Source organism: Gopherus flavomarginatus, chromosome 1, assembly GCF_025201925.1.
Source record: "Gopherus flavomarginatus isolate rGopFla2 chromosome 1, rGopFla2.mat.asm, whole genome shotgun sequence".
NCBI classification, from domain to species: domain Eukaryota; kingdom Metazoa; phylum Chordata; order Testudines; family Testudinidae; genus Gopherus; species Gopherus flavomarginatus.
In genome coordinates, this window is record NC_066617.1 from 324,894,519 (window position 1) to 324,914,710 (window position 20,192).

General features: G+C 48.3%; 1 protein-coding gene across 5 annotated transcripts in view; it reads right to left on the reverse strand.

Annotated features, from left to right (window-relative positions):
• LOC127043254 (WD repeat-containing protein 64-like) overlaps positions 1-16,433 on the reverse strand; it is a 100,700-nt gene extending 84,267 nt beyond the window's left edge. For all 5 annotated transcript variants that reach the window (XR_007772186.1, XM_050937170.1, XM_050937168.1 and 2 more), the window contains exons 1-2: positions 16,320-16,433; positions 3,767-4,049 (exon numbers count right to left, since the gene is read on the reverse strand). Coding sequence is in view for 4 of the 5 variants with exons in the window: in XM_050937170.1 (XP_050793127.1) it covers positions 3,767-4,049; positions 16,320-16,387 (351 nt within the window). In the remaining variant the exon portion in view is untranslated. The remainder of the gene's footprint in view (positions 1-3,766; positions 4,050-16,319) is intronic.
• Positions 16,434-20,192: the final 3,759 nt, after the last annotated feature.

Consider the following 20,192-nt stretch of genomic DNA (forward strand, 5'->3'; position numbering starts at 1 on the left):
CCAGTTCTGCACCTCTCCTCAGTGCATCCCACTCCCGCTCCTCCCCCTCCCCTCCAATGCCTCCTGTACACCCCAGAACAGCTGATCTGCAGCAGGTGGGAGGTGCCAGGAGGGAGGGGGAGGAGTTGATTGGCAGGGCCACTGGTGGACAGAAAGTGCTGGCGGGGAAAGGGGGAAGCTGGCTGCCAGTGGGTGTTAAGTACCCACTAATTTTTTTCTGTGGGTGCTCAAGCTATGGAGCATCCACAGAGTCAGCACCTATGCTCAATGACCTTAATATTTGTCACTTGTCCTGCCAGTGAATGTTTATTATTGAGCAGAAGAAGCACATGTGAAATTGCTCACGCTGTTTAATGTGATGTCTATAAAGAGTCCATGTCTCAGATCCATACAGGAGAGATGTTAGAACCTCTGCACTGTAGATCTTCAATTTGGCGAAGAGACGAATGTTGTGTTGGTTAAGGACTTTTGTTCAGTGTTAGCCAAGGGCCTGGCTGACTTTACTGATTCTGGAGGCAATTACCTTATCAGGGGAACTGTCACTCGAGATTGTGCTGCCATACTTGAACTGATCCACATTTTTCAGCTGAGCGCCTTAGACAAAGATGGCTGACACTGGGGCATTAGAATGAGGTGCTGGTTGGAACAAGACCTCTGTCTTTGCGAGATTGACGGTAAGTCCAAAGAGCTGGGATGCTTCAAAAAAAAAAAGCTATCAACAATGACCTGAAGGTGGTCATGTCTATGGACCATCAAGGCGCAGTCATCTGCAAAAAGTGCCTTGATGAGAAGTCTCTCCAGCATCTTGGTCTTAGCATTGAGTCTTTGAAGATCAAAGAGGGAGCCATCGAGTCAGTACTGGATGTAGATCCCTTGATCCAAGTCCCTTGTGGAATGGCTGAGGACACAGACAAAGAGCAAATTGAACAGCACTGGAGCAAGTACGCAGCCTTGCTTCACTCCATTCGAAATTTCAAATGCATCAGAAGAGTCACTGCTGGTGAGCATTAGCACTGTCATGTGGTCATGGAACAGATGGATGATTTACATGAACCTTCTTGGGGAGCCCAGTTTATGTAGAATAGCCTGTAAACCCTCTCTGTTGAGCATACCAAAAGCTTTGGTCAAATCAATGAAAACTACATAAAGGTCTATGTTCTGCTCTAAACATTGTTCCTGGACCTGCCTTCCGACAATGATCATGCCAATAGCACGATGACCTGGTCTGAAACCACACTTCGCCTCTGGCAGATTCTCCTCATATATATTTGCAATGAGTTTGATCAGTAGAGGGCAAGCTAGTATTTTCCCTGCTGTACAGAGAAGAGCAATAGCTCTGTAATTTCCACAGTCAGCTTCGCTACCTTTGTTTTTGAACAGTGATACAATAATAGCATCTTTGAAGTCTTGTGGCATTTCTTTTTCCTCCTAAATGCTCCTCAAGATGTCATGAAACACCTCAATAACCTTTGGGCCTGCTACTTTATACAATTCTGCTGGAATACTATCTTTTCTGGATGCTTTGCCAGAGTTTAATGGCTTTCATAACTTCCTCAACTGATGGAGGGAAGTCGAGATCCTCTTTGATGGGTTTCTCGGGTAAATGATCAAGGACACATCGATCAACTGTGGATGGTCTATTGAGTAGACTATTGAAGTGGTCAGACCATCTCTATTGCATTATATAGGTGCAAAGAACTGATGCCAAGCAATGAACATAACTGAAATTATAATTCTTGAAATGTGTTTGCCAGCCAAAGAAGAGTTATCCCACCCTAGACAAAGGAATGTGTTTTGCCCACAAGGCAGTTACTTCCAAAATACTTTGACAGATCATAAGAATGTATTTACATATTACATAAACAGACCCATCAAGCAAACAACTGGTGGAGGCAAACCTCACACTATCACAGCAGGGAAAAGATTGACTATCATGTGTTTAATGGTCATTCCGCTGCATCGGAGGGGGCAGAAACTAAATAATTTGCATTTTAGAAACCAATTCCAGTGGGAGAAGAAGTAAACTCTTCAAGACAAACTCCATGTTGTCTACCCCACAGCTAGAAATAGACTTATCTGGAGGTAATCTTCAGAAGAATCCATTTCAAAGATTCATTGGACTATAAACGAGAGGGGAACAGAACTCCAAATTATCTATCTTTTACCTAAGATGACAAAGTTATCAGCTCTTTGACTTTGGGGAATAGATCCTGACTCAGGAATTTGGTCAGCCATCTTGATGGAAACGTGGTGAGGATTTTTTCTTGAACCAAGTCTAGACTGTTAAGTTTTAGTTACTAGAAAGTGATTGAGCTTTATTTTTCTTGTAACCATTTCTGACTTTAATCCTTACACACATACTCACTTAAAACCTCTCTCTTTGAAATTAAATAAACTTGTTTTATTTTTAATCTGAACCAATTCAGTGCTATGTTTGAACCAAACTGTTTGGTAACTTCAGTTAAAGTAACAAACTGTTGGATATTGACTCTTTAACGGAGCAACAAACCTTAACATTCCTCTAATTGTCCCAGGACAGAGATGGACATTTCAGAACACATGTTTCAGGGAAATTCTGGGGCTAGGGAGAGCATGGAGTCATCTTACCAGTTGTTAACCAAGGCTGGTGGAGACCAGTAGAAGTGGTACTGTGGTACTGCAAGGAGATTCCTGGATCCAAAACGTTGGACCAGAGCTGCCCAATACATAGACATAGAGTGCATGCTTGCTGCTGACTGTGGGTGTCCCAGGCAAATTGCTACAATAGCAAAGCTTTAAGGCACTTAAGTGTTACACGATGAGAGGTGACAACTCTTCACCAGTTTGGATTGCACCCCAGAATGTGACATTTACCTACTTTTCCTTTTCTTGATCTAAAGCCTGTAGTCCTTAGCCCTGGTCTGTAAAGTTACATCCACATAACCGCGTCACTCAGGAGTGTGAAAAAACAAACCTCTGAGTGGCATAGTTAAGCCGATGTAAGTCCTTATGTAGACAGCGCTAGGTCAATGAAAGAATTCTCCCATCAGCCTAATTACCACCTCTCAGGGAGGTGGGATACTTATGTCGATGAGAGAACCTCTCCCATCGGCATAGGCAGTGTCCACACTGAAGCACTGCAGTTGCTCTGCTCTAGCGTTTCAAGTGTGGACAAGACCTTACTCAGTGACTGATATTCCACCCCAACTCGCCACATTCCTTTTTAGACTAGCTAAGTGGAGGGTTGGTGCAGCTGAGTATTAGAAGTATCATCCTCCCAAGCCCACACTCAGTCACTCTTCAGAGACTTGCAAGATGATGGTCTTGATTAAAGGAGTGCATTCAGGTAATTCAGGTACCTGAGCAGCGATCCGTACATTGGGCAACTCGCACCATAAAACTGGAGGGTTGCTTTTTGTAAGTAGATTTTTTTTTAAAAAAAACTGGTTTCTGCATCAGATCAGCCTACTGCAGAGCCAGCATCCAGGGCTTTTTGATGCTCTAATTGCTTAGATGTCCAGATAGATTTTCAGCTGGGTTGCATCTGAGTATGCATCCCTACCGTGCAGGGATTTAGTCATAAACTCGGTGCATCAAAAGGCAAGCATATTCCTAAACAGGCTTTTTAGGGTTTTTTTTAAACGCACATTACATTGTAAAATTCTTAAGATCATTACACTCACATTGAAAACCGGGGTTCTGGCTTTCTGGCTCCTCTCCTGTGGCAAATCCTATTTGCAAAGGGGGCATACCACAGAAGACACAAACTGGAGAGCATTGACAATACCTTTCCTTTCTTCAGACTTTTGGCAGAGTCAACGTGACGCTGAAAACCTTCATGCTCCAATATATTCTCCAGGAGTCCTACTGAGTGACTCCTCTGCTGCCCTTTTAGTAACTCTTTCACCAGCCATTCTGGAAGACAAGAGCTTTCTTCTCGTGCTTCCTCTGAAAAGCTCCTGAGGGAAACTGGAGAGGAAGCTTGCAATCTAGAGCCTCCCAACGAAGTCTGGGCACGTCGAAATGAAGCCTCGGTTTTGGCCGTCGACTCCCTTAGCTCATTCAGAATGCTGTCAGAACAAACACCAGAAGGGAGTCATGTATGGGGCAACATCAGAGTACTGAAACCAATGACACCTGGCCCCTGTGTAGTGTTTTTCATCTGTACATCTCAAGGCACTTTACAGAGGGGGATAAGCTTTACTATCCCTCTTTAAGATGGGGAAATGGTGGTACTGAAAAGTGAAATGGCTTGCTCACTTCCACACATAACACTTGTAGCAGAACCAGGAACAGAAAGCAGGTTGCTTGACTCCTAGGCTGTGTTCCTACCTACTAAAGAAGACTGCCTCTCTGAACTAAGTTAGGGAGATTTTGCTAGCTATTAAATACTTCTACTTCTCATTGCTGACAAATGGGAAAAGGCAATGAATGACGGTAGAGGGTGAGCACACCATTAGGTTGGGGAGAGGGTGGTGAGGCAAGCCACCAATCTCCCCCGCCTAGTTTAGGCATTAGGCACTAGTGAGATTGTTGATCTTCCTTAGAATTTTCTGAAATTATTTTACAGCACTATATGATCTGGATCTGGGCCTGATCCTACAGCTCTTACTCCTGTGAGTAGCCCCATTAGTGACAGTAACGGCAGCAGAACTGGGTCATTGGCATGCTTACTGAATCTTGCATCATCTGCAGCTCTGAAAAGCACATACAATTTTTCTCGTTGAAAGGAAATGAATTTCCTGCATGGAACATGGAAGCCAAGAATAGTTATTTTCATATGATGATGATGTTCATGCTGCTAGGTTACACAAGACAATATGTAATGCCAGCCTAGGAGAGTAAGAGCCCTTGATACAGGCTCTCCAACATATTTCCATAATGTATTTTCAATCAAATATAATTGAAAATAATTCCTGTGGGGCTCAGACCCCTATAAGCAGGAACCAGCTTATGTTTCCCAAGATGTAGCACGTAACAAAATAATCACGGATGCACACTCGAGTAGAGCCAGGGGTGAAGGTAACTTAAAGGATTTACCAGTATGCCAGAGTCCTGAGAGGGGGCGTAGCCTCCACCAGAAGAGGCGGGGCTTCAACTGGAAGACGCAGGGCCTTTCAAGATTCAAAGGCCTTGGGGCTCTGGCTGTGGCTGGGAGCCCCAGGGCCTTTAAATCACCCCAGAGCTCCCAGCCACCTCTGCGGCTGGGAGCCCCGGGGCTCAGGGGCAAATTAAAGGGCCCGGGGCTCCAGCTGCCATGCAGCTCTGGGCCCTTTAAATCACCACAGGAGCCTGGCTGCCAGAGCTCCAGCGGGGATTTAAAGGGCCCGGGGCTCCCCGCAGCTCCCAGAGCACTGGGCCCTTTAAATCCCTGCCTGAGCCCGGCTGCCGGAGCTCCGGTGGTGCTTTAAAGGGCCCCGGGCTCCCCGCAATGGCTGGAGCACCAGGCCCTTTAAGTCACCGCCGCAGAAGCCGGTCCAGTCCAGCACGGCATAGTGGCTCTTGCCAATATGCCGCACCGTACCGTACCAGCTTACTTTCATCTCTGAGTAGAGCTTACATTTGGCCAAACACAAATGATTCTTGTCTACTGTGACTCATGTGTGTGAATATACTTGCAAAGGTATGTGATGGAGCAGGAATCCATATGGCAAGCTGCTTTTCTCCATCATGCAGGCGATCACACTGCATTGAAATGCCATTGTTAGTAATCATGTGTGGGTCTGAAGTTGTGAGAGGATGAACTCATTTGTGCATTACTGAGATTTCTTGTTATCACTTACTGCCACCGTGAGTGTCATTCCTCCGAACACAAGAGAGCACATCAGCAAGAGCTGTGAAGGTTGCTCACAATAACCACATTACCAGGACTGAGGAGAAGTTAGCACCAAAATAATTTGACTGAGAACACAAACATGAAGCTATCGAACAATTAAGCACCAGTCTACACCTGGCCAAAAAGATGCTCAAATTCAGTGTCCAGTTCTCTTCAAGATGAAACCTAGGTTGTATTCACACATACACAAGGGTTAACATAGGTTATTGGAACTGAAATTAATTCACAGAATCGCAGGACTGGAACGGACCTCAAGAGGTCATCTAGTCCAGTCCCCTGCACTCATGGCAGGATTAAGTATTATCTAGACCATTCCTGACAGGTGTTTCTCTAATCTGCTCTTAAAAATCTCCAATGATGGAGATTCTACAACCTCCCTGAGCAATTTATTGCAGGACTTAACCACCCTGAAAGGAAGATTTTCCTAATGTCCAACCTAAACCACTCTTGCTGGAATTTAAGTCCATTACTTCTTGTCCTATCCTCAGAGGTTAATAAGAACAATTTTTCTCCCCCCTCCTCATAACAACTTTTTATGTCCTTGAAAACTATTACCATGTCCACCCCCCTCAGTCTTATCTTCTCCAGACTAAACACACCCAGTTTTTTCAATCTTCCCTCATCGGTTATGTTTTCTAGACTTTTAATCATTTTTGTTGCTCTCCTCTGGACTTTCTCCAATTTGTCCACATCTTTCCTGAAATGTGGCACCCGGAACTGGACACAATACTCCAGCTGAGGCCTAATCAGCGTGGAGTAGAGTGGAAGAATTACTTCTTCTGTCTTGCTTACAACTCTGCTGCTAATACATCCTAGAACGATACTTGGTTTTTTTTTTGGCAACAGTGTTATGGTTGACTCATATTTAGCTTGTGATCCACTATGACCCCCAGATCCCTTTCCACGGTACTCATTCCTAGGCAGTCATTTTCCATTTTGTATTTGTGCAACTGATTGTTCCTTCCTAAGTGGACTACTTTGCATTTGTCCTTATTGAATTTCATCCTATTTACTTCAGGCCATTTCTCCAGCTTGTTCAGATCATTTTGAATGTTAATCCTATCCTCCAAAGCACTTACAACCCCTCTCAACTTGGTATCATCCACCAACTTTATAAGTGTACTCTCTATGAGATTATCTAAATCATTGATGAAGATATTGAACAGAACTGGACCCAGAATTGACTGTTTTGACAAAATTGACAGTCTTGCTTGGGTCTAGTGTCATTCTCAGCTCTTGGTAGTGTGCTAGCTTCCTGATATGGATAGGAAGCATGGCTAGTGCCAGCTTAGTCAGTTTAGTACATTCTCTTAACTTCCATTTTGATTTGTGGTAGGCAATCCCACAATGCAGTGCATCAATCCCATAATGCAGTGCACCAAACGTAACAAGGAGCGCTCTGTGCCTGCACTGTTATGCTCCCCACTCCACACTATGTATCAACAGGACAATGTTACATCACCAGGATGTTCTGGGGCAGTATTAATAGCCTGGAAGGTGTAGGCAACACACTCCTTATTGACCATAATCATTTATTTTCTGGCAGATTGTGAAGCTCTTGTGCCAGACATATCTGTGATGGATTGACCAACAACTTGGGCCAAGAAAGAAGTAAGGACTATGATCATGACCCAGGATGATGTAAGGATTCAGGCCAAACTCTAGTACCCAGCATCAGTAAGTCTTTTGATTTTGGTAAAATTGACAGAAAGGGAAACCCAAGAGGTGGCAGTCTCTGAAGGCTGGGTACGAAGGCTGGAACAGAATGCCAGTACTTTATAATTAATTAACACAACTTAATCCTAATGCCCTCTTCTGATACTACTGTCCTAGTCTGACACCAGTCTCACCCATCTGCCAAGTGGTAGTGAATGTAAGGACCTTGCAGAGCAGCTTTCCCAGCAAAGCAGAAATCAGTGATACAGATTCTGGGTATATTCTAAGGCCAGGTCTACATTAAAAGTTAGGTCAACCCAGATATGATGCTCAGAGGTGTGAAAAACACAGCTCTGAGGGATGCAGTTAAACCAACCTAATCCCTGGTGTAGATAGCGCTAAATTGATGGAAGAATTCTGTCGACCTACCTACCGCCTCTCAGGGAAGTGGATTAACTACAGTGATGGGAGAACCCCTCTGTGACACTCTATAATTTAGGGGACTGCCCTTTAACCCCACCATTCAATCATTTTTATATACTTGTGATATTTCATATAAAGCATGCCATGTAAGGTATCATGGGAAAAGTTATGATCTGCTGAAAGCCATTGTTCTATCTAAATATGTATATCAGTGCATATGAAATTATGAGATTGTGCTGTGTGGTTGTCACTAAAATATACTGTGAGTTGGGGGATCGCCCAGATATTAGCTCCCTAGAAACAACAAGGGAGCTAACCAATGCCCAGATGGGGGTCGAGCAACCATCAGCAGCCATTGTCCAGCAAGGGAGTTACAATTTAATGACTCACTTGCACAAGGCCACAGCAGGGGAATTGCTCAGCCTTGCCTGGTGACTCAGCAATGCCCACCTAACATGCCTGGACTTGTGTTCTCCAAGCACATGGAATGAGGATATAAAATAGAGGACAAAGGCCACATGGTTTGTCCTGTCTTTTTCTCCACCTATGCTGAAGGCAATGAGAATGCTGGAGCTGAGGAGACTGGTTTCCCAGGCTAACAGAGAGAGCCTGCATATGAAGGCTATAACTAATATGCAGTATCCAGTGGGTGAGAAAAACTGCTTAGTCCAGATATTGCCTAGTCTATTAAGGTTGAGAATTCAGACTGAGTGCTTATCTTTTATTTTCTTTGGTAACTACTCTGAATTTTGCCTATCACTTATAATCACTTAAAATCCATCTTTTATAATCAGCAAACTTATTCTAATGTTTATTCTTACCAGTGAGTTTGACTGAAGTGTTTGATAAATCTGCTCAGGTTACAAAGGCTGGTGTTATGTTCACTTTCCATTGATGAAGTGATGAACAAATTAATAAGCCTGCATTGCTCAAGAAAGGGTCTTGAGCAGTGCAAGATGGTATATTCCAGTGGTATAAGGCTGAGAGCTGGGATGATTTGGTTCGTGCCTTTTTCTGTGTGATTCATGAATGTCTCTGAGAGCACTCATGCAATCTGGTTGGGTGTGGGGCTCCAAATGTGGTTATATTGAGTGGTAACAGCACCTAGAGGGGTTGCTGCTTGTCACCACTAAGGCATTGAGACAACCCAGATTAGTGAATTAAGGGGGCACAGCAGTCCCACTGTCCTCAGTTACACCCCTGTGATACTGTCACACCCTCCATAGGCACCGACTTCCCCTCTGCCCGGTGGGAGCTCAATCCCCCTGCCCAGGCCCTGCTCCTGCACTGCCTCTTCCCACCCCTGCACCGCCCTTGCCCCTCCCTCATTCCATCCCTTCCCCAAAGTCCCCGCCCCCTTCCCACCCAAATTCCACTTCCTTCCCTCAAGTCCTCCCCCTGCCCCACCTCTTCTCCGCCTTCTCCCCTGAGCACGCCACATCCCCGCTCCTCCCTCACGGAAAGTCCTAAGCACTGTCAAACAGCTGTTAGGCGACTGTGGTGTGGGAAGCACTGGGAGGGAGGGGCGGAGGGAAGGACAGAGGGAGGGAGGAGGAGCGGGGACGCAGCGTGCTCAGGGAAGGAGGAGGGGAGGAGGGGGAGGGGAGGAAATGCGGGGGAGCTTGGCTGCCGGTGGGTGAGGAGCACCTGCTAATTTTTCCCCATGGGTGTTCCAGCCCCGGAGCACCCATGGAGTCAGTGCCTATGACACCCTCCCATCACTGTAGTGAGTGTCTACACTGAAGCACTTCAACAGCACAGCCGCAGCGCTGCAGCCGGGCCACTGCAGTTGTTTAAGTGTAGGCATAACTGTAAAGTAACTTGCTCTTTTTACAAATATATTAGTCCTGGAACAGAGATGCAGGCAATCACTTCATTCAGAAATCTCAGTCCACCCAGGGCTGGTGCAACCATTTAGGTGGCCTTGGCAGTTGCCTAGGGCACTGGCATTTGGGAGGCACCATTTTCTTTGGCAGGGACCGTGGCAGCTGGATCTTCGGCTGTCCCGGTCGCCACCGGCATTTAGGCGGAGGGTGCTGGGGCAGGGGAGTGCGGCAAGGGCCACCTGCAGCAAGTAAGGGGGGGCGGAGGAGAACTCCTCGCCCCAGCTCACCCCTGCCCCACCTCCTCCCCAAGCACGCCGTGGCCGCTTCACTTCTCCTGCCTCCCAGGCTTGTGGCGCCTAAGCTGATTGGCACCGCAAGCCTGGGAGGTGGGAGAAGTGAAGCAGTGATGGCATGCTCGGGGTGCTCATGTTTGTGCGCGGAGCAGGGGTGAGCTGGGGCGGGGGGGGTGCCTCAGGGTGGAGGGTGAGGGGTGGGGAGCTGCCGCAAGGGGGGCACCTCAGGGAGGAAGGGGAGAATTGCTGCTGGGGGGGCACCTCAGGGTGGGGGCATGGAGGGGGGAGGGCGCAAGGTGGAAGTTTCACCTAGGGTGCGAAATACCCTTGCACCAGCCCTGAGTCCACCACCAAAAAGTCAGTTCTCAGCATACAACTCTGCCTTAATCTAATCAGATCGAGCTGAGCACAGACTCTCCTGCTATTCACACAGCTCCCTCTACCCCAAACTTGTATAACAAAAAATGTACCACCATAAGCATTTCTTCCAAGCCTAAAACATTGCTCACATGCTAAGAAATTCAATATAAGTTGTTAAGTCAAGATTGTCATGTCAAGTGATACCTTTATAAGAAGGGACCTCACCAGAACTGTTTTAGAAGCACCTGGAAGCATCCTCTTACAAAAGCAGGTGTTGCCAAATGTCAAATTTATGGGATGAGCTGCAGTTTAAGCCCCTTTTAGTCCCTCTTGAGTGGACCTCTCTGCAGACAGGTTTTTTTATCTTCACCCCTTCTGAAAAGAACCACATGGTCCTACCATCCTTAGCCCTGGTCTACACTACGAGTTTAGGTCGAATTTATCAGCATTAGATCGATTTAACCCTGCACCCGTCCACACAACGAAGCCATTTTTGTCAACTTAAAGGGCTCTTAAAATCAATTTCTGTACTCCTCCCTGACGAGGGGATTAGCGCTGAAATCGACTTTGCTGGGTCAAATTTGGGGTAGTGTGGATGCAATTCGATGGTATTGGCCTCTGGGAGCTATTCCAGAGTGCTCCATTGTGGCAGCTCTGGACAGCACTCTCAACTCAGATGCACTGGCCAGGCAGACAGGAAAAGCCCCATGAACTTTTGAATTTCATCTCCTGTTTGGCCAATGTGGCGAGCTGATCAGCACAGGTGACTATGGAGTCCCAGAATCACAAAAGAGCTCCAGCATGGACCCAACGGGAGATACTGCATCTGACTGCTGTACGGGGAGACGAATCCGTGCTATGCAAATTCCGTTCCAAAAGACGAAATTCTGGAATATTTGAAAAAATCTCCAAGGGCATGAAGGACAGAGGTTATAACAGGGACCCGCAGCAGTGCCATGTGAAACTTAAGGAGCTCAGGCAAGCCTATCAAAGAACCAGAGAGGCAAACGGCCCCAGACATGCCGCTTCTATGATGAGAGGCATGCCATTCTAGGGGGTACCTCTACAACAACTCCACCCCTGCACTTCCCTCCTCCCCCACCCCTCCCGGGCTACCTTGGCAGTTTATCCCCCCATTTGTGTGACGAATTAATAAAGAATGCACAAATTTGAAACAACGACTTTATTGCCTCTGCAAGCGGAGATCAAAGGGGGGAGGGGAGGGCGGTTGGCTTACAGGGAAGTAGGGTGAACCAAGGGGGCGGGTTTTCATCAAGGAGAAAGAAACAGACCTTTCACACCACAGCCTGGCCAGTCATGAAACTGGTTTTCAAAGCTTCTCTGATGCACAGCACGCCCTGCTATGCTCTTCTAACCGCCCTGGTGTGTTGCTGTGCATAATCAGCGGCCAGGCGATTTGCCTCAACCTCCCACCTCGCCATAAATGTCTCCCCCTTACTCTCACAGATATTGTGGAGCACACAGCAAGCAGTAATAACGATGGGAATATTGGTTTTGCTGAGGTTTAACTGAGTCAGTAAACTGCGCCAGCGAGCTTTTAAACGTCCAAAGGCATATTCTACCACCATTCTGCGCTTGCTCAGCCTATAGTTGAACTGCTCCTTACTACTGTCCAAGCTCCACGAGTCATGGGATCAAGGGATAGGCTGGAGTAGGTGCGACAGCACGGTGCTGCCGACTGGGAGAGCAGCCTGAGGCAGAAGCCTCCAGCTGGCATGATATTCCAGGCAGGACTGAATCTCCATAAGACGAAACTTAGAGAAGAGAATGACCTGGAGTCATTCCCATTTTTGTCCAGGCGCCTCTGACTGACCTCATCGAGGCCGACCAGGAGCACCCATGTCTGCCCAGGTGCCCCCGACCAACCTAACCGAGGTTGGCCAGGAGCACCCACGGGATGACGATGATGGTTAGCAGTTGTATTGCATCATCTGCCGTCCGCAAGGCAAGGCAAGGCAAGGGGATGCTGCTGTGTAGCACTGCAGTACCGCGTCTGCCAGAAGCACCCAGGAGACATACAGTGACAGTGAGCTGAGTGGGCTCCATGTTTTCCGTGGTATGTCGTCTGCACAGGTAACCCAGGAAAAAAGGCAAGAAACAATTTTTTGCCGTTGCTTTCACGAAGGGAAGGCCCTGATGACATGTACCCAGAACCACCTGTGACAATGTTTTTGCCCCATCAGGCATTGGGAGCTCAACCCGGAATTCCAGTCGGTGGCGGAAACTGCGGGAACTGCGGGATAGCTACCACAGTGCAACACTCTGAAAGTCGACGCTAGCCTCGGTACTGTGGACGCACACTGCTGGCTTAATGCACTTAGTGGGGACAAACACAATCGACTGTATCAATTCGATTTCTAAAAAATCAACTTCTATTAAATCGACCTAATATCATAGTGTAGACATACCCTTAGACTGTGTCTCTGAGCTGCAGCCCTCCTGTTTACAATTGGGATAACATGACAGCCCCAACTTTGGTATATTAGCCCTTTTCCTCCAAAAGCCTGTGACCAGTGGCTGATTAATGAAACTTCAAGACAATTTCTTCAAAACAAACTGTTATGTATTCAACCAAAGGTATAGAATCATAGAATATCAGGGTTGGAAGGGACCTCAGGAGGTCATCTAGTCCAATCCCCTGCTCAAAGCAGGACCAATCCCCAACTAAATCATACCAGCCAGGGCTTTGTCAAGCCTGATCTTAAAAACCTCTAAGAAAGGAGATTCCACCACCTCCCTAGGAAACCCATTCCAGTGCTTCACCACCCTCCTAGTGAAAAAGTTTTTCCTAACATCCGCCCCTAACCTCTGCCAATGCAGCCTGAGACCATTATTCCTTGTTCTGTCATCTGCTACCCCTGAGAACAGTCTAGATCCAGCTTCTTTGGATCCCCCTTTCAGGTAGTTGAAAGCAGCTATTAAATCCCCCTTCATTTTTCTCTTCTGCAGACTAAATAATCCCAGTTCCCTCAGCCTCTCCTCATAAGTCATATGCTCCTAATCATTTTTGTTGCCCTCCACTGGACTCTTTCCAATTTTTCCACATCCTTCTTGTAGAGTGGGGCCCAAAACTGGACACAGTACTCCAGATGAGGCCTCACCTGTGATGAATAGAGGGGAATGATCACGTCCCTCGATCTGCTGTCAATGCCCCTACTTATAGAGCCTAAATGCCATTAGCCTTCTTGGCAACAAGAGCACATTGTTGACTCATATCCAGCTTCTCGTCCACTGTAACCCCTAGGTCCTTTTCTGCAGAACTGCTGCCTAGCCATTCGGTCCCGATTCTGTAGAAGTGCATGGGATTCTTCCGTCCTAAGTGCAGGACTCTGCACGTGTCCTTGTTGAACCTCATCAGATTTCTTTTGGCCCAATCCTCTAATTTGTCTAGGTCCCTCTGTATCCTATCCTACCCTCCAGTGTATCTACCACTCCTCCCAGTTTAGTGTCAACTGCAAACTTGCTGAGGGTGCAGTCCACACCATCCTCCAGATCGTTAATGAAGATATTGAACAAAACTGGCCCCAGGACCGACCCTTAGGGCACTCTGCTTGATACCAGCTTCCAACTAGACATGGAGCCATTGATCGCTACCCGTTGAGCCCAACGATCTAGCCAGCTTTCTACCCACCCTATAGTCCAAAGCATGCAGAGCAAAAAGCCAACATGCCTGGGTCTCACCTAAACTTTGTTCTTTCCTTCCAAGTTTTGAGTAAGTTCCAATCAGCCCAGTCCTCCTACGCTGGGCCTGGGAAAGACAGACAGTCCCTACAGCATTCTCTTAGTGCAGGGGTGGGCAAACTATGACTCGTGTGCTGCATCTGGCCTATCAGATCTTTAATCCGGCCCTTGAGCTCCCACTGGGGAGCAGGGTCGGGGACTTGCCCCACTCTGCGGGTCACATGGCTCCATGCAACTCCTGGAAACAGCGGCATGTCCCCCCTTCGGCTCCTACGCATAGGGACAGCCTGAGGGCTCCACACGCTGTCCCAGCCCCAAGTGCTGCCCCCCATTGGCTGGGAACCGTGGCCAACAGGAGCTGCAGGGGCATCATCTGTGAATGGGACAGCGCACAGAGCCGCCTGGCAGAGCCTCTGCTTAGGAGCCAGAGGGGGGACATGCTGCTGCTTCCAAGAGCTACTTGAGGTAAGTGCTGCCTGCAGCCTGCACCCCTGACCCCAACCCACTACCGCAGCCCTGATCTCCCTCCTGCCCTCCAAACCCCTCGATCCCAGCCTGGAACACCCTCCTGCACCCCAAACCCCTCATCCTCAGCCCCACCCCAGAGCCCGCACCCTCAGCCAGAGCCCTCACCCCCCCTGCACCTCAATCCCCTGCCTGAGCCCAGAGCCCTCTCCTGCACTCTGGACTCCTTATTTCTGGCCCCACACTGGAGCCCGCACCCCCAGACAGATCCCTCACCCCCTCTCACACCCCAACTCCCAATTTCATGAGCATTCATGGTCCACCATACAATTTCCATATCCAGACGTGGCCCTCAGACCAAAAAGTTTGCCCACCCATGTCTTAGTGTCTCTGTCAGAGACTCCTCATCCCCAGCCACTGTTGGCTCCCTACCCCTGTAATGGCATGCTAAACTGTTCTACACTGTTCATCCACGAGGTGCCTCTGTATGTAGCATATGTTAACCAGCCCCATTCCTGGCAATGCATTAAAGGATCTTAAAGTGGACACATCCGATGAATCGCTCTGTAGCCATTCCCTGTTCAGTACAGAAGCCTGAACTGCTAGTAGCAGCCCTGCAACCTACCATGTACAAAATGTACACAATATCCCACTTCCTCTGTAGGTTGGGGTCTTTAGTGAGTTCGTGCCCTAGGCTCAAGCCTGGGAAGAATAAACCTTGCTAGCTTGGCTGGAGCCAAGTGAGTGGGCGTCCCCAATTGTTCCAGTACGGGTGTTTGGTATTCTGTCTGGAAGTGCCTTATCTCCTTCAGTGTTTCATTTCCTGTTCGTTTCCCATTGATAGCTTCTCCCACACAATCAGCCAGGATAATATCAAACAAGTAAACTGAGGGGCATAGGATATTTAGAAAAAACAAATGTAAATAACTCCCTCATTCTCCACAATACACTACAGCAGTGGTGAACCCAATGTCAGCCCTGGCCGGAACAACCAGGACAGACATGGGACCAGGACACAAGCTGTTGCCTGAAGCACACTCAGAACCACAACCTGCTGATAATAGCTCAGCTGTTAGCTCAGATTAATTAGCCTCTTAGAGTTGGTATGGCAACTTCCACCTGTTCATGTTCTCTGTCTGTATAAACCTCTTCTCACTGTATGTTCCAGTCGATGCATCCTATGCAGTGGGCTGTAGCCCAGGAAAGCTTAAGCTCAAATAAATGTGTTAGTCTCTAAGGTGCCCCAAGGACTCCTAACCTTGTGCACTGTGCATCAGACTGGGTTCTGGGACAAATGCAATCGCAGCAGCAGCAGAAAGGAAGGGGAATAACTACTGGCAATAACCAAGGACATTAACACGAGAGGGTTAGAAAGGACCCTAAAGCTTCCCCCGCCCCGCAGTGTTATTGCACTGCTCCTTCCTTTCATCCCCTCCCTCGCGCTGTCCCGAGCAGCGGGGGACTTGGCACCGCTTTCTCTACGCGCCTGCAAAAAAACCTTCCCCACGGCAGCAGCAAGCGCTCCCGGGCGGGAGCAGCGCCAGAGCCGGCTCAGCCCCGGCCCCGCGCACAGCCGGGAGGGGACGGCGCGGGACGCCCCTCAGACGCCTCGCTCCGCGGCGAGGGGATGCGGGGCTGGGCGCGGGGAGCACCCGCGGCTCCTGGGCAGCGCAAGCCGCCGGCCTGGTTGCTTGACAACAGCGACACCACAACATTGCAGCCGCCAGCCCGCTGGGGCTCGGCCCGCGCGCGCAGGCTGGAGGGCAAACGGGGGCTCACCTGCCGCGGGGGAACGTTTCTAGCTTTCCTGATGCGGAGCGAGGTCGCGCTGCCTTCCTCAGAGCCATGGTCCCGGCCGGCCGGGCACCCCCAGCCAAGCCCGCTCAGCAGCAGCAGCAGCCCCTGCCCAGCCGCACTGGAGGCGCTGCAGACCTGGCACGTTGCTCCCCGCCCTGCACCGCCCTGGCTCCGCGAGCCTGGCACATGAGGCTGATGATTGCACAGGGCTGGCGGGAACAGCGCTGCAAGCTGCCAGCACCCCTCTCCTCATTCTTAATGGTGCTGGTGAGAGGCTTCTGCATGTGGTCTGCTGATGTCTCTCTCCAGTTGCTGGGCCCTCAGCCAGTGATTTCCCTACCCCCCCCCCCCCCAATTTCACCAACTCCCAGTTTTGTGAACTAGTCACATGCCAAACCTGATAGGTGAACTTTGCGACTTTGTCCTCACCCACAACTATTTCACATTTGGGGACAATGTATACCTTCAAGTCAGTGGCACTGCTATGGGCATCTGCATGGCTCCACAGTATGCCAACATCTTTATGGCTGATTTAGAACAACGCTTCCTTAGCTCTCAACCCCTAACACCCCTACTCTACTTGCGCTACATTGATGACATCTTCATCATCTGGACTCATGGAAAAGAAGCCCTTGAGGATTTCCACCATGATTTCAACAATTTCCATCCCACCATCAACCTCAGCCTAGACCAATCCACACAAGTGATCCATTTCCTTGACACTACTGTGCTCATAAACGATGGTCACATAAACACCACCCGATACCAGAAACCTACTGACCACTATACTTACCTACGTGCCTCCAGCTTCCATCCAGGACACATCACACGATCCATTGTCTACAGCCAAGCTTCAAGATACAACCGCATTTGCTCCAATCTCTCAGATAGAGACAAACACCTACAAGATCTCTATCAAGCATTCTTAAAACTACAATACTCACCTACTGAAGTGAAAAGACAGATTGACAGAGCCAGAAGAGTACCCAGAAGTCACCTACTACAGGACAGGCCCAACATAGAAAATAACAGAATGTCACTAGCCATCACCTTCAGCCTGCAACTAAAACCTCTTCAGCGCATCCTCACAGATCTACAACCTATCCTGAAAGATAATCCCCACTCTCACAGATCTTGGGAGACAGGCCTGTCCTTGCTTACAGCAGGGCCTCCCAGAGAGGGGGGCAAGTGGGGCAATTTGCCCCAGGTCCTGGGCCTCACAGGGGCTCCCACGAGAGTTTTTCAGGGCCTTTGGAGCGGGGTCCTTCACTCGCTCCGGAGGCCCCGGAAAACTCACGGGGCCTGGGTCCCCGGATCTTCTTCCGCTCCAGGTCTTCGGCGGTGGGGGCTCCTTCCGCTCCAGGGCGGAAGGACCCCCTGCTGCCAAATTACTGCCAAAGCAGGACCTGCCGCCAAAGTGCAGCCGGGTCTTCGGCGGTAGTTTGGCGGCGGGAAGTCCTTCCGTTCCGGGACCCGCTGCCGAGGGGTCCTGAAGACTCGCAGCGGTGATCCCCTGCCGCCAAATTACTATCAAAGACCGGACTGCACTTCGGCAGCAGGTCCTGCTTTGGTGGTAATTTGGCAGCGGGGAATCCCTGCCGCGGGTCTTCGGGGCACTTCGGCGGCAGGTCCTGGAGCGGAAGGACCTCCTGCCACCAAATTACTGCCAAAGAGGGAGCCCCCCACTACCGAAGACCCCAGGCCCCCGGAATCCTCTGGGCGGCCCTGGCTTACAGACAGCTCCCCAACGTGAAGCAAATACTCACCAGCAACCACACATCACAGAACAAAAACACTAACCCAGGAACCTGTCCTTGCAACAAAGCCCAATGTCAACTCTGTCCACATATCTATTCAAGTGACACCATAATAAGACCTAATCACATCAGCCACACCATCAAGGGCTCATTCACCTGCAACTCTACCAATGTGATATATGCCATCATGTGCCAGCAATGCCCCTCTGCCAAGTACATTGGCCAAACCAGACAGTCTCTACGCAAAAGAATAAATGGACACAAACCTGACATCAGGAATCATAACATTAAAAAACCAGTAGGAGAACACTTAAACCTCTCTGGCCATTCAATAACAGATTTAAAGGTGGCAATTTTGCAACAGAAAAGCTTCAAAAACAGACTCCAAAGAGAGACTGCGGGATTCGAATTAATATGCAAACTAGATACAATCAATTTAGGCTTAAATAGAGACTGGGAATGGCTGAGCCATTACACACATTGAATCTATTTCCCCATGTTAAGTATCCTCACACCTTCTTGTCAAACTGTCTTAAATAGGCTATCTTGATTATCACTACAAAAGTTTTTTTTTTCCTGCTGACAGTAGCGCATCTTAACTCAGAGTTGGTTGGGCAACTCCTGCCTTTTCATGTTCTCTGTATGTATATATATCTCCTCACTATAAGTTCCATTTTATGCATCCGATGAAGTGGGCCCACAAAAGCTTATGCTCAAATACATTTGTTAGTCTCTAAGGTGCCACAAGTACTCCTGTTCTTTTTGCGGATACAAACTAACACGACTACTACTCTGAAACATGCCAATTTAGTGACTGTTTGGAAATTTGAATTGAAATTGAAACATTAATACACACTTTAAAAGCATATACAGTGTATGATCAAATACGTGTATCTGAAAGTATAATAGATTTGAAAAGTATGAACATAGACTAGCTTCCTTTCACAGCTGTTGTTTTTTATGACAATGTCAGTGCATTCATTTCAGTGATGTTGGCTAACCTAATAATTTCAAATGATGATTTGTAAGCAAAGTCTAAAAGAGGTCTCTCTGACACCTGATGAAGAGCTGGGAGGAAAGGTTTCAGGTCCAGATTGTATTTACATTCACACCTAATTTACCTAGGTATCCAGCAAACAGAGCTGTGTTGCCCAAGTGATAGATTTTGACTTGGGTTGGGTTACAAATCCCTTGAATGTGGGGGGGTTGGGGGGTTGGGAATGAAATGTTGTTGTTCTTATTGTATGAGTAAAGGGCAGTAGCTCTGTACTTAGCTTATGCTGATTGAGGGCATCAAAAGAGAGGGTGGGGACCTGTCCCTCTCCACTGTTCAAAGGCAGAGCTGATTAGGCTCCAAAGATAGTCTTTTGTTCTGTTAAGTGACCACTGCAGCTGAAATCACTGATAATCAGGTCTAAGTGCTTAGTCCTGCTGTGGGGACACTGTTCCTGTGGGTACAGTGTTTTTGTGTAAAAGACAGCCCAGTCTGCACTAGCAGCGAGGTTCCCCCACTGAGAACTCAGCTGAAATCACTGAGAGCTGGGTGGAACCTCAAGAGACCAACTTGCAGAGGTCACAGCGGCAGGCAGCAGCAGAAGGTGACTGCGCAGGGCCATTGGCAACAGAGTGGTGGAGTAAACGGTGGCACAATGAACAGTCGTGGCCAGAGCGAAGAGTGAGCAGCTGGAGGAATGAGTAAGGTCCCTTCTTGCCCCCCACCTGGGAGGTGTACTCACGTGAAAGCACCTCTGACAGCTTAAATACGGGACACGTTAAATAAACATATGTTTGTTGGACTATATTTTAGTGACTTTGCTCCAGAATGCTAGATTTGTGACCGGGAATGGAAGCGTATATAAATATGTTTCCTAGTAGGCCACGGTTTTTAAAATGCAGTATTTGCCAAGGTTGTTATCTCACATTGTTGCTATCTTGAGAGGTCAATATGTTGGGGAGTTTCTGTACTAGACATTTTTATTATTATAATTAATTTTTACATAAGAGTGGTCAGACTGGGTCAGACCAATGGTCCATATAGCCCAGTATCCTGTCTTCTGACAGTGGTCATGGCCAGGTGCTTCAGAGGGAATGAACAGAA